Source organism: Ranitomeya imitator, chromosome 2, assembly GCF_032444005.1.
Source record: "Ranitomeya imitator isolate aRanImi1 chromosome 2, aRanImi1.pri, whole genome shotgun sequence".
Lineage (NCBI taxonomy): Eukaryota > Metazoa > Chordata > Amphibia > Anura > Dendrobatidae > Ranitomeya > Ranitomeya imitator.
In genome coordinates, this window is record NC_091283.1 from 577,820,741 (window position 1) to 577,836,118 (window position 15,378).

Sequence of the window (15,378 nt, forward strand, 5' to 3'; positions counted from 1 at the left end):
TGGCACTATTTTCAGGCACATGACATTTTTTGATCGCTTTCTGTTCTATTTTTTTGGAGGCATAATGAACAAAAAACAGCAATTCAGGAGTTGTTTTTGTGTGTTTTTTATGCCATTCTACGTGTGGTTTTCACATGCTTCACCAATTCTGTGGAATGCAGTACCCAGGTTAATACGATTAATTCCCAATCCCCACAGTTTTAAGCGTGCACTAAAAACGCATCTGTTCAGACTGGCCTACCACCTCAGCGCATTTACCTAACTATCCCTGTGTAGCCCATTCAAAAAACTTAACCCAAAATCAGGTTCCTCGCATCATGTTCTCATACACTTTATGCAGTTAATAGCCCTCTTTGTCTGTACTGTTACATACTTAGGCTGATAACTGGTTCATGCAGCTTTACATGAACACCCGAGCCTTACACTATGGCTGGTCCGAATAACTAAAGCAATTGTTACCATCCACCTCTCGCGTCTCCCCTTTTCCTCATAGTTTGTAAGCTTGCGAGCAGGGCCCTCACTCCTCTTGGTATCTATTTTGAACTGATTTTTGTTATGCTGTAATGTCCATTGTCTGTACAAATCCCCTTTATAATTTGTAAAGCGCAGCGGAATATGTTGGCGCTATATAAATAAAATTATTATTATATAAGGCAGCTTTATTCATTGGTCAGTACGTTTACAGCAATACCACATTTATATCCAATTTTTTTTAGCTTGGGCGCTTTTACGCAATAAAAACTAAACTAAATAAAAAGAAATATCTTAGCATCGCATCTGAGCTAGAACCTTTTTAAATTTTACGTTAATGGAGCTGTGTGGCAGCTTGTTTTTTGCAAGGCAAAATGCCGTTTTCAGCTATACCATTTTTATTTACATTAGTATTTTTAATCACACTTTATTACACTTCTTGTTTGGTGGTATGATAAAAACATATTTTTTTGCCTTATTTTGCCTGACTTGCCAGAGTCTAGGGACCCAGAGTAATCATGACGACATCAGGTCACCATGGCAACAATCGGCCCCTCAAGTTGACGTCGCTGCGGCGCTGATTGGAGAGCAGAGGGAGACTCCTCCTTCTGCCTGCCTTCTAAATGGTGCAATCAAATTTGATCACAGCATTTAGAGGAGGGTTAATCTGACAGAAGTGTGTGGGCACTGCTCCTGGTGTCAGCTGTTATGTCAAATGAACACCCGTCGGCGATCTCACACACACAGCTCCTGTGAGTGCAATATCGCCTGGACGTATCCATACATCCAAGGTCAGTAAGTACTTAACAACCTGGACGTATGGATACCTCCAAGGTCATGTAGGGGTTAATGGTTTCAACTATTGTGTGCCACCTCCAGAAAACTATGCAAGACAGAAGTTGGCACATATTTCTACTGTAATTTACACCACTTTTTGAGCTTAAATTATGATGAATTTGACTCTTGATCACATCCCCTCCTGCACAATTTTCTTAAAGTTGTCAAAGCTGGTCTAGGATCCAAAATTGTGGAAATACCAGCTTGCTGAATAGGCCTGATGGTTTTTTTTACTGATTTGTATCCAATATATGCTTACCTGGGTCACATAATGAACAACATCTGTTGTTTTTCTCGTATTCTTTATCATCACACTGCAATTCTGAACTCTACAAAAAGAAGATACAGTATAGACATTAGTGTTATGTCAAATACATACCGAATTGCTCAGGTAAACCATTCATTAGGACCCATTTAGAATATAAAAATGGCTGCAAGAAACACATTGCCCATTGCAAACAACTTTCTAACCTATAATATATACCATAAAAAATGGTCTACTTTTTACTTGCACAAGTTTTCATAAATGAGCCCCTTTGTGAGCTATTAAACAGGTCTCCCTACACACAGAATTCCTCTAATAAGCGCTCGTCTCAGGCAGCATGTGTTGAGAGCAGCAGAAGATAAGGTATTCATTAAATGTAAGTTTTCCCCAATGTGATAGTTCATATTAGTAATTCCCACTCTGTTAGTAGATAATAAAATATGTTATCATTGTTTTTCTATGTGATGAAGAATAACAGTATTTTAGTTGCTGCATCAGTCTTTCTGATGACTAGGAAAATGCCTGCTCCCAAAGAAAAATGACAAAGTATTTTCTATATTAGAAGCCATGGAGGAAACGTGCTGAGATCGTGCTGGTAAAATGAATAACAATTATGAAAGTTCAAAAACTTGTCATGGCGCATGGCTTACATTCTGCACTTCAGTAGTTTGCTAGAAACTTCCCTACATAAATATCTACTGTAGCATGTAAAGAGTCATCAAGGACTAGTCCAAAATGTTCCTACTGTCTATTATGCCGAACAGTACAGAAAACTCTATTTTTCGTCCGTGAGCTTCTCATATATAGGGACTTTGTACTGTGTGTCATTCATACATTAACATGTAATCAAATGTGAATACGGTATATGTAGTTGCTCTCAAGCTTAGGTCAACAACTGACATCTTATACTTATACAATTGGACAGCTGATAACAGTCTGCTAGTTGCTGGAAAAATTGAGTGTACGCCCTGTCTTGTGCACCATTTGAAAAGAGCACAGGCTGTCAATATGATGGGGACGTAGAATGCAACAGTGAAAAAACACCATGAAGTTATACAATTTTTGAAAGATGTGTACCCAGACTATTAGTAGGCTTTGGCTATAAATGAGGGTATGAGGTAGCCAAAGGGGCGGACTTATCATTGGTACAACCTGTGTGGCTTTACAGGGGACCAAGAAGTAATGGGGCTCATTTCAACCTTCAAAGTAGGTGCCCTTTTGCATTTTTAGGAGCTCTGGGATTGCAAAGGGCCCATATAATGTTCTTGCACAGGGGCCCTTTTCTCTATATGCCCACAATTGCATACCCATTATGAGTTGAGAGTTGTTTCTGTTTTCCCTTTTTTGGCTGTTAGGCCAATATGGACTGTTCAAGTGCAATGGCCTCAAATATATTTAGTTAAAACCATAATGGTTATTGTGCCTAAATTCTTCAATACAGTTTGTAATTAGAGATGAGCAAACTTGTTTGTAAAACGTTTGCCAATCTCAAATTTGGCACAAACATAGCTCATTTGAATACTTATTTAGATTACTGAGCATTTTGCTTCAAATTTGGCAAAATTATGGCGAAGTTCGATAAATTATCGTATTTCCACTAATGCATTTGTTAGGACTAGTATAGTGGTGCTGTATGATGAGCGGGGGGACGTGTTTGATGAGAGGAGGTGCTGGGGAGAAGTCAGAGGAATGGCGGACTGTTATTCTTTTTTTCTTTTTATTAACCTAATGTGCGGACATTCTGGCAGCCAGTCATGGTGCAGAAACCATCCACAGTGTCCAGACACAAGGGCTTCTGTAATTAGCTGCTGAAGTCACATGTTCCACTCCAGATAAAAAGCGGACATGTTGTTTTGGTGGCGCCATTTTATCAGTATAACTGATAGGAGGAGGCTGCTCTTGTTGTAAGTAGTCAGATAGGTGATTTATTGCCAGATAGTTCAGTTAGATAGGATCCTGTGTGAAATCGACCTACCAGCATCTAACTCGTTTGTGGTAATATTGAGGTGCAGGCAGGAGGCCACATTTCCTAATCTAAATCGTTTGTGATAATATTGTGATGCAGACAGGAGGCCATATTTTCTAAATAAAAATGTTTGTGCTAATATTATTGTGCAGGCAATAGGCCACATTTCTTAATTAAAATTGTAGGAACTAATATAGTGGTGCAGGCAGGAGGCCACATTTTCTAGTAAAATAGTTTGTGCTAACATTGTGGTGCAGGCAGGAGGTCACATTTCCTAATCAAAATCATTTGGGCTGATACTGTGGTGCAGGCACCATGCCACATTTCATAATCTATATTGTTTGGGCTAATATTGTGGTGCAGGCAGGAGGCCACATTTCCTAATAAGAATCATTTGTGCTAATAGTTTAATGCAAGCAGGAGGCCACATTTCATAGTCAAAATTTTTGTCTTAATACTGTGGTGCAGGCACCAGGCCACATTAATAATCTAAATAATTTGGGCTAATACTTTGGTGCAGGCACCAGGCCACATTTCACAATCTAAATCCTTTGTGCTAATACTGTGGTGCAGGTGCCAGTCCACATTTCATGATCAAAATCGTTTGGGCTAATGCTGTGGTGCAGGCACCATGCCATATTTCCTCATCTAAATAATTTGGGCTAATACTGTGGTATGTACAACAGCCCATATTTCATATTCTAAATGCCAATATTGTAATGCAGGCACCTAGCCACATTTCATGATATAAATTGTTTGGGTTAATACTGTGGTGCAGGCACCTGGTCACATTTCATAATATAAATCCTTTGTGCTAATACTGTGGTGCAGGCACCAGTCTACATTTCATAATCAAAATTGTTTGTGCTAATATTTTAGGTCAGGCAGGAAGCCACATTTCCTAATCAAAATTGTTTGGGGTAATACTTTGGAGCAAGCAGAAGGCCACATTTCTTAATCTAAATTGTTGTTGCTAATATTGTGCTGCATGCAGGAGGCCACATATCCTAATCAAAGTTGTTTTGAGCTAAAACTGTGGTGCAAGCAGGAGGCCACATTTCCTAATCTAAATAGTTTGTTCTATTATTGTGCTCCAGCCAACAGTTATACATTTCAGCATCTAAATGCTTTGTGCCAAATGTTGTCCTTCCAGGAGTCCACATTTCAGCATCTAAATCTTTTGTGATAATTTTGTAGTCCAGCCACACTATCTCAACAAATAAATATACATTGTTAATTTACTAACAGGAGACTGCCTGGTGTGGGCCTAGGGGTACATCCAACATGAGTGGGAAAAAGCAAAGCTGTGGTGGAAGATGGCATAGGCTTGGTGATCGAGATGTACATGTGGCAGGTGGTAATGCTACTGAAAGCTCTACTGAACAAACATCCTATTAAAAGACAACTGACAAGTTTTATTAATGGACGGGCTACTTGACTACCTTTCTTTGGCGGCCACACAGTGGTACACCTTGTAGATAAGGGCAGTAAACAGCATGTACTCGAGTGGATGGCAAGCGCTGCATCAAGTGGCCTCTCCTCCTCTTCCTACACCTTAACATCACACACAGTACAGTCCTCAGAGGTTGCACCCCAATTATCCTTGTTTCGCCCCACATCACAACTCTCCAATCGCTCAACTGACCCAGAGTACAAACAGTATAATTGCGCAGTATGGATGCATGGGACATGGTTTGAACCAGCATTTCTAGCTTAAACATTGATCAGTAGCAGGTGGATGAGTGACAGGTGTAGACCTGATGCTTTGAGAACCCTGCCAAATTAATTCAACACACATTAAGGAGACCCAACTTGGAGTCCAAACATTTCAAAAATTAGGGGCAGACACCACTAAAGTGGCATCAATTTTCCCAGAGTAGAAATAGTATAATGTGGCTCTGACACTCCTTCCTCTACAGGCAACCCACCAGATGGTGTCTCCACATTTCAAAACATTGTTAGTAACATCAGCAGCAGTAGCAACAGCCAGCACAAAAACCATGACAAAGGTGTCACAGACTGCAATAATGCATGATCAATGCAACGCACTAAAATCTATACTATCGCCTATTCTGCCCAGTCTGCAACAGGGGTGCAAAAATCATTGGAGCCATGACTTGTTCATCTTGATGAAATTTAGGCAGTCTACACTTTCAGGGGACAGCCAGATGTGCTTATTCATCAGGACACACTATTTCTAATTCTAACAATACAGGCATTATGTTGCAGATAGTGCAGGATGAAGGCATTCATATGTTAGACGCTTACATGAGGTACAAGTTCATGGTGTGTTAGTGGTGGTGTAACACTCAAGCTTGCTTCCAACATCTCCTTCTGCCATGAACAACAGAGAGGGAATCATTATCCTCTTCATATTCTGACTGTTGCACGCCCATCACCTCTTCCTCCTCGGCTCCTGCACCTTCACTAACAGTTTGTCTGGTAACATGACTCCCTTCGATCACTGTAATCCACCCTCCCACGGCACCCGCTTGCATGACGACAGTACAGAACTTAGAGATATTGTTATCCCTTTCGCATCCTCTTGCTTTCTCCTCTTCCTTTGCGACCACCATCTCCTCTCGTGGACTCCAATATGTAAATGACTGGAATAGTAATGCTGATGACAGCACTGTCAGCTCTAATCATCTTAGCAGCCATTAGAAACTGTGCAGAAAGGTGCAGAGGTCATTCATTTGTGCCCACTCCACAAGCGTGATTTGCACCACGTCTGTACTCTGATGGGACAGGCTATGCAAATTCACATACTGCACCAGGGCTCGTTGCTGTTGCTAGTCGCTGCAATATGTGCAGAGTGGATTTCCATTGTGTGAGCACATCACATATCAACCGGTGGTAGAACAAAAGACATTTGTAGCGATCGCTCGCGGGGTGCGAACAGTGGAAGTGAGCACACAATGACCGTGCTTTCTGCAGCAGCGCATCCAGGCTGGGATAGTGGCAGAGAAATTGCTGTACTACCAGGTTGAGTACGTGGGCTATGCTAGGCACGTGTGTAATGTTACCACGGCATAGGGCTGCCACGAGGTTTGCACTGATATTGCACACGCCATTCCCTTCCTCCAGGTTCAGTGGAGACAGCCATTGTTCACACTCAGCCTGGATAGCTGTCCACAACTCTTGAGCTGTGTGACTGTGATCTTCAAGGCATATTTATTTAAAGACTGCCTGATTGTGGTGAGCCCTATACTGTTGGAATGTTTATTTTATTAACCCCATAAGCCCAGAGGGTGGTTTGCACCTTAATGACCGGGCCAATTTTTACAATTCTGACCACATTCCTTTTATGAGGGTATAACTCTGGAACGTTTCAACGGATCTTGGCGATTCTGAGAAAGTTTTCTCATGACTTATTGTACTTTATGATAGTGGTAAAATTTATTTTATAGAACTTGCATTTATTTCTGTAAAAAATGGAAATTTGACGAAAATTTGGAAAATTTTGCAATTTTCAAATTTTGAATTTTTGTGCCCTTAAAACAGAGAAATATATCACAAAATTTAGTTAATAAATAACATTTTCCACAAGTCTATTTTACATCAGAACAATTTTGGAAACAATTTTTTTTTGTTAGGGAGTTATAAGGGTTAAAAGTTGACCAGCGATTTCTCATTTTTACAACAAAATTTACAAAACCATTTTTTTAGGGACCACCTCACATTTGAAGTCACATTTAGGGGTCTATATAGCAAAAAATACCCAAAAGTGACACCATTCTAAAAACTGCACCCCTCAAGCTGATCAAAACCACATTCAAGAAGTTTATTAACCATTCAGGTGCTTCACAGGAGCAGAAGCAATGTGAAAGGAAAAAATGAAAATTTAACTTTTTAGTCACGAAAATGATTTTTAGCAACTATTTTTTTATTTTCCCAAGGGTAAAAGGAGAAATTAGACCACAAAAGTTGTTGTCCAATTTGTCCTGAGTATGCTGATACCCCAGATGTGAGGGGGAACCACTGTTTGGGCACACGGCAGGGCTCGGAAGGAAAGGAGCGGCGTTTGATTTTTTTCAACCTAAAATTGGCTGTAATTGTGATCGGACGCCATATTGCGTTTGACGAGCCCCTGATGTGCGTAAACAGTGGAAACCTCCCACAAGTTACCCAATTTTGGAAACTAGACCCCCTAAGGAACTTATCTAGATGTGTGATGAGCACTTTGAACCCCCAGGGGCTTCACAGAAGTTTATGACGCCCGGGCGTGAAAACTAAAAATCATATTTTTTCCACAAACATGATCGTTTAGACCCCAATTTTTTTATTTTCCCAAAGGTAACAGGAGAAACTTGACAGTAAAAGTTGTTGTGCATTTTACTATGAGTACGCTGATACCCCATATGTGGTGGGAACCACTGTTTGGGCACACGGCAGGGCTCAGAAGTGAAGGAGCGCCGTTTGATTTTTTTCAACCTAAAATTGGCTGGAATTGCGATCCGGTGCAATGTTGCGTTTGACGAGCTCTTGATGTGCCTAAATAGTAGAAACCCCCAACAAGTGACCCCATTTTGGAAACCAGACCCCCTAAGGAATTTATCTAGATGTATGATGAGCACTGTGAACACCCAGAGGCTTCACAGAAGTTTATAATGCCCGGGCATGAAAATAAAAAATCATATTTTTTCTACAGACATGATCGTTTAGACCCCAATTTCTTATTTTCCCAAAGGTAACAGGAGAAATTGGACCCTAAAAGTTGTACATTTTGTCCTGAGTACGCTGATAGCCCATATGTGGGGGGGGAACTACTGTTTGGCTGCATGGCAGGGCTCAGAAGTGAAGGACCACCATTTGATTTTTTCAACCTAAAATTGGCTGGAATTGCGATCGGACGCCATGTTGCGTTTGACGAGCCCCTGATGTGCTTAAACAGTGGAAACCCCCCACAAGTGACCCTATTTTGGAAACTAGACCCCCTAAGGAACTTACCTAGATGTGTGATGAGCACTTTTAATCCCCTGGGGCTTCACTAAAGTTTATAATGCCCGGGCGTTAAAGAAAAAATTATATTTTTTTCCCCACCAAAAAGTTTTCTAGTCCCCAATTTTTTATTTTCCCAAGGGTAACAGGAGAAATTGGACCTCAAATGTTGTTTTCCAATTTGTCCTGAGTACGCTGTGTGACACAACAGTCTGGGATCGCCTTTGCTGGGGTCAAAGGCCACGTGGTTTGTGCATTTAATCTGAGGCGTACAGCAGGTTTCTCAGCAAGCTGACCTCAGGTCAGATTTATTAACGTGAAAGCAACATAGAAAAACAAAACATAAAAATAAATCCTAGCCTGTCCGGCGCTAACTAAACCAACATGTTGCTATCTCAACAGCTGGGGGGGCTTCTCCCACCCAGCTAACATTACACAATTCCTGAACACAGCTCTCACTCACGTTTGTCTCACACAGACAGGCAATCTGTGTGCCCCAGGCTGACGCTGGAAACCCCCAGCTGGTCATCTTTTATTCCTGCACTTATTAACCCATTAGCACCCTGAAGATACTGAGTGGCCTAATTCACATAGGACAAACACCTGGGCGAGATATACCTGCCTCCAACTACCACACCAGCATGAGTCTTACATATCCCCCCCCTTGCTCAGACCACTCCAGTCGAGCAAGAACACTCTTGAAACTGTGCACTCGGGATAGGGCATCGGCGTTCCCCATCTGCACCCCAGGTCGGTGCTCCACCGTAAAAGAGTAAGCCTGCAGGGCAAGAAACCACCGGGTTACCCGACTATTACGGTCTTTGTGGAGGTGCATCCACTTGAGAGGGGCATGGTCTGTGACCAGCCTAAACTTCCTACCAGCCAGGTAATACTTGAGGGAGTCGAGAGCCCATTTAATGGCTAGGCACTCTTTTTCAACCACCGCATACCTCTGCTCATGTACATTCAGTTTCCGACTGAGGTAGAGGACCGGGTGTTCGACTCCGTCCCTCACCTGGGAAAGTACAGCTCCGACACCAGTATCAGAGGCATCAGTTTGTACCACAAACTCGCTGCTGAAATCAGGAGTCACTAGTACGGGCTGAGAGCACAAAGCCCGTTTCAGGCTGTGGAAGGCCTTTTCAGCAGCTGAGGTCCATTTTACCATGATGGAACCCTTCCCCTTGGTAAGATCCGTCAAGGGAGTAGCCATGGCTGCAAAATTGGGTATGAACCGGCGATAATAGCCGGAAATCCCCAGGAAAGCCTGTACTTGTTTTTTGTTCACTGGCTGTGGCCAGCCCTGAATTGGCTGTATTTTGTCGATCTGGGGTTTAACCACTCCTCGGCCAATCACGTAGCCCAAGTATCGGGCTTCTTCAAGCCCGATGTGGCATTTCTTGGGGTTTGCCGTTAAACCTGCATCTCGCAGGTCATCAATCACCGCTTGTACCTTCTGGATATGAGTTTCCGAGTCCATGCTGTAAATTACGATGTCATCCAGGTAGGCAGAAGCGTATTGTCTATGAGGCCTCAAGACTCGATCCATCAATCTCTGGAACGTTGCGGGAGCTCCGTGAAGTCCAAACGGCATATAGACATACTGGAACAGACCTTCTGGTGTAGCAAATGCCGTCTTCTCTCTGGCCGCCTCGGCCAGAGGAATCTGCCAGTACCCCTTTGTTAAATCCAGGGTCGTAATGTATCGGGCTTTACCAAGCCGGTCGATCAACTCATCGACCCGGGGCATAGGGTACGCATCAAATTTAGAAACTGCATTCAGTTTCCTAAAGTCATTACAAAACCGGATGGAGCCATCCGGTTTAGGTATCAACACAATTGGACTGGACCAGGCGCTGTGCGACTCCTCAATGACTCCTAAGTCCAACATTGCCATCACTTCCCGGGAGACGGCTTCACGGCGGGCTACCGGAATCCGGTAGGGCTTCACATGAACAGTGACGCCAGGCTCTGTGACAATCTCATGTTTCACCAACTTAGTCCGGCCAGGTTTTTCGGAGAAAAACTGTCGGTTCTGTAACAAAAATTGCTTAACCTCAGATTTTTGTCGTTCTGAGAGAGTCTCGGCAACCTGCACCTCCGGTACGGTAGGTGAACAAACCGGACGGGGCAGATCCGCCGTTAGGGCAGAGCGGTCTTTCCAGGATTTTATCAGATTCACATGATAAATCTGTTCCGGTTTTCTCTTACCCGGCTGGTACACTTTATAGTTCACTTCACCAACTCTTTCTCGGACCTCAAATGGGCCCTGCCATTTCGCCAGGAATTTACTATCCACCGTAGGGATTAGGACCAACACCCTATCGCCGGGTGCAAATGTACGGACCTTAGCGCCTCTATCATAACTTTGCCTCTGGGCTCCCTGGGCCTGTAACATATGGTCCCTAACAATGGGCATGACAGCGGCAATACGATCCTGCATTTGTGTTACATGGTCGATCACCGTTTTAAAGGGAGTGACTTGTCCTTCCCAGGTTTCTTTTGCGACGTCCAGCAGTCCCCGGGGACGACGGGCGTACAACAGTTCGAAAGGCGAAAACCCTGTGGAAGACTGGGGAACTTCCCTAATGGCAAACAGCAAATAGGGTAACAAGTAATCCCAGTTCTTCCCATCTTTGTCTATCGCCTTCCGGAACATCTGTTTTAAGGTTTTGTTGAAGCGCTCAACCAGGCCATCTGTTTGAGGGTGATAGACAGACGTACGCAACGGGTCTATTTGTAAGAGCCTGCAGAGCTCCTTCATTACCCTCGACATAAATGGAGTCCCCTGGTCGGTGAGTATCTGTTTTGGAATTCCCACCCGACTAAACACTTGTACCAATTCCTTGGCGATCGTCTTGGTAGCTGTGTTACGCAAAGGGACGGCTTCCGGGTAACGAGTGGCATAGTCCACGATGACGAGGATATGTTGGTGCCCACGTGCGGATCGGGGAAGGGGCCCAACCAAATCCATCCCAATTCTCTCAAAAGGGACCCCAATGATAGGAAGGGGTACCAAAGGGCTACGGAACCCAGATTTAGGGGCCGCGATTTGGCACTCTGGACAGGACTCACAATAGTTACGCACATCATAATGTATTCCAGGTCACACAAAACAATGCAATATCCTTTCTGTGGTTTTCTGTACCCCCAGATGTCCCCCCATTATATGTCCGTGGGCCAAATCCAGTACCTTCCGCCGATAAGGTTTGGGTACCACTAACCGTTGCACTGTGTCTTCCCCTTTTTTTCTACCTGGTAGAGCAAATCATTTTCAAGAACCATATACGGGTACGCTAGCCTAGTGTCAGGTTCTACGGGTACCCCATCTATCATTTTTACATTTTTCCTAGCCGGAGTCAGGGTAGGATCTTTCATTTGCTCGCTGTGGAAGTCATCCACCTGGACCCCCAAATCTGGCAGGCAGGGTGCCAGATGGCTATCTGCCACCGCCTCTCGCTGGGGTTCCTCAGTTTCCTCCGTTTCCCCCGCCATGACAGAAAAGGGGTACGGAAGGTTAGATTCACTAACCTCCCCAGCAACATCTTCCTGTGGGGTCTCCTCTAGGGACTCGGGACCTCCAGATGGCATGGGAGAAGATTCACGGGTACAGCTACCGTGAAGGAGCAACTGATTCTCCCACAACTGCCAAAAGTAGGGAAAATCCCTGCCCAGGATTACATCCTGTAACAATGCGGGAACGAGTCCCACTTTGTGCTGCACTGACCCATAGGGAGTAGAAATCCATATGACCGCTGTTAAGTACGAGCAGGTGTCACCATGCACACACGTTACAGAAAACTTGTCAGACGGACCAGATGGAAGTGCCACCAGACTAGCTTTCACCAGAGTCACCACACTTCCAGAGTCTAGTAATGCCACAACATTTTTCCCATCAACAGATAATTCACACAGGTGTTTCGCTGTATCATTTTGACCCGCATTCACACTCACTAGCTGTGTAACCAAAGACATGCGTTTTTTAGAGTCTATAACGTTGCACTGCATGGGTTCAGCGGTAACAGGACAGTTCGCAGAAACATGACCCTTCTCATGGCAGCGGAAACACCTAACAGGTCCCCTACTGAGACCACCGTCCAATACTCTTGGTCTCGGAGTGCGAGCAGTCCCGGGCTCCTCCCCCACAGTTTTAAGCGATTTTCCTTCACCCGTGGTCCCTGGAACAGTCTTACCGGTTCCACGAGGAGGAGGCACAGACCGGGGGTTGGCGGTGTCATCGGGAAGTCCTTCTGCCACGGAATAACGCTCGACCAACTCCACAAGTTGATCCGCTGTCGTGGGATTTCCTTGGCTTACCCACCTTTTCAGCGCTGGGGGTAGTACTCTCAGGTACTTGTCCAGGACAACCCGCTGGATTATTTCGGGTATTGTCAGTACCTCGGGTTGCAGCCATTTCTTTGTCAAGTAGATCAGGTCGAACATCTGAGACCGCGCCGGTTTATCTTGCAGGTATGTCCACTGATGTACCCTCTGTGCCCGGACAGCCGTCGTCACACCGAGCCGGGCCAGGATCTCAGCTTTCAGCTTCTCAAAGTCCTGAGCGACCTCTGGGTCCAAATCATGGTAAGCTTTTTGGGCCTCGCCGGAGAGAAACGGGGCAATCAAATCGGCCCACTGTGCCTTCGGCCACTTCTCTCTCAATGCCGTCCGCTCAAACGTTGTCAGGTATGCCTCGACGTCATCTTCTACAGTCAGCTTTTGCCAGTATCGACTCACATGGATCCTTCTGGACTCTGCTTCCGGGTCCGCAACAGGCATGCTCGCCAGACGCTGCGCCACCTGTTGGAGAAGTTGGCGGTCTGCAACCGTCATGTCGACTATCTCTTTCAGCTGTGCGGCCATCAAGCGATTAGCTTCGTGCTGTGCGGCAGTGGCCTGCTGCTGTACGGCAGTGGACTGCACTAAGGCTTTCACCACGTCTTCCATGCTGTCGCCTGTGCCACGGTATGCCCGCGTTCTCCACCACAATGTGACACAACAGTCTGGGATAGCCTTTGCTGGGGTCAAAGGCCACGAGGTTTGTGCATTTAATCTGAGGCGTACAGCAGGTTTCTCAGCAAGCTGACCTCAGGTCAGATTTATTAACGTGAAAGCAACATAGAAAAACAAAACATAAAAATAAATCCTAGCCTGTCCGGCGCTAACTAAACCAACACGTTGCTATCTCAACAGCTGGGGGGGCTTCTCCCACCCAGCTAACATTACACAATTCCTGAACACAGCTCTCACTCACGTTTGTCTCACACAGACAGGCAATCTGTGTGCCCCAGGCTGACGCTGGAAACCCCCAGCTGGTCATCTTTTATTCCTGCACTTATTAACCCATTAGCACCCTGAAGATACTGAGTGGCCTAATTCACATAGGACAAACACCTGGGCGAGATATACCTGCCTCCAACTACCACACCAGCATGAGTCTTACAGCTGGTACCCCATATGTGGGAGAAAACTACTGTTTGGGCACACGTCAGGGCTCAGAAGGGAAGTAGTGACGTTTTGGAATGCAGGCTTTGATGGAATGTTCTGCGGCCGTCATGTTCCATTTGACGAGCCACTGATGTGCCTAAACAGTGGAAACCTCCACAAGTGACCCCAATTTGGAAACTAGACCCCCTAAGGAACTTGTCTAGGTGTGTGGTGAGAACTTTGAATCCCCAAGTTTCTCCATCCCTTTGTGTCTAGCGGTTTAGTTCACCACCCCTTGGTGTGAAGTATTTTGGTTATCCCACCCTAGGTGTTTAGTAGTTTAGTTCTCCAACTCCTGTTGTCTAGTAGTTTATTTCTCCATCCTCTGGTGTGTAGTGGTTTAGTTCTCCATCCCCAAGCACCCTGCAAGCCAGGGGGATTCCAAGACTTGTAAAGCTTGCTCGTCCAGGTGTCAGAGGTGAAATGCACCCTGGCAGACATAGGTTTTTTCAAAAAAGGGGTGATGTTGTCTGCAACATGCTGGTGTAGCGCAGGCACATCTCTCTTAGATAAGCAATGGTGACTGGGCAACTGGTACTGGGGGACTGCGACGGCCATCAAATTTCTGAAACCATCTCTATCTACCAAGAGGAAAGGCAGTTTTTCCATGGCCAACAGAATGGAGATGGTGAAGTTCAAGCTCTTAGCTTTGCCAAGTGTAGGAGGAAACAATCTTTCATGTGACCACAACTGCGGGACCGGGGGCTGGCTGCTGTGCTGAGAGAGGGTGCAGTAGGGTGAACATGACAAACTGCTGGACTGTGAATGAGGTGCAGGCAGAGATGTTATGGTGGATTGAGAATGATGTAATGTACTCTGTGTCTGAGATCAGTCAAAACAGCAGGCATGTAAATGTCCGTAACAGTTGATGTCGATTGACAGTTGATTGACCTCGAATGTAGCGTGTAAACAAGTGGAGGTTCTGCAGCTGGAGACCTGTGTAAGAACACTTGCCACGGTGACGGAGGAAAAAACAGCAGATGCGGATGATGGGACAGCCAGTGGTTGCCGAAGCCCGCTAGGCCACATTTTAATGCAATAGAACATAAGAAAAAATGGGGATATAGTCCAATGTGATCAACAATTGTAAATTTATTAGAATGTTAAACATAATATATAAATGAATAGATAAAAATACATACACAAGGATTAGGTAAAAAGATGTGGACAGTATGTCCTGACAACAATTGATCTTATTTGTCTCGGGTAAAAAGTGCTAAAGTGCCGCGGAAACAACCCCATAGAGTCCAAACAATGATTTATAGTAAGAATACAAGTGTCACAGTAATTGTAATAAATTGCGCGCTATACCATAATTAGGACCGGGTTGTACGCTCACATATGTGCTTACCCATAGTTTTACTGAGTCAGGACACGTGTCTATGCCGCCACCGACGCGTGTTTCACCTCT

General features: G+C 44.8%; 1 protein-coding gene across 1 annotated transcript in view; it reads right to left on the reverse strand.

Annotated features, from left to right (window-relative positions):
• Nucleotides 1–15,378, reverse strand: part of CD40 (CD40 molecule) — a 124,152-nt gene that overhangs the window by 57,335 nt on the left and 51,439 nt on the right. Inside the window, exon 2 of the mRNA XM_069752191.1 lies at nucleotides 1,568–1,637. Coding sequence (XP_069608292.1) covers nucleotides 1,568–1,637 — 70 coding nt within the window. The remainder of the gene's footprint in view (nucleotides 1–1,567; nucleotides 1,638–15,378) is intronic.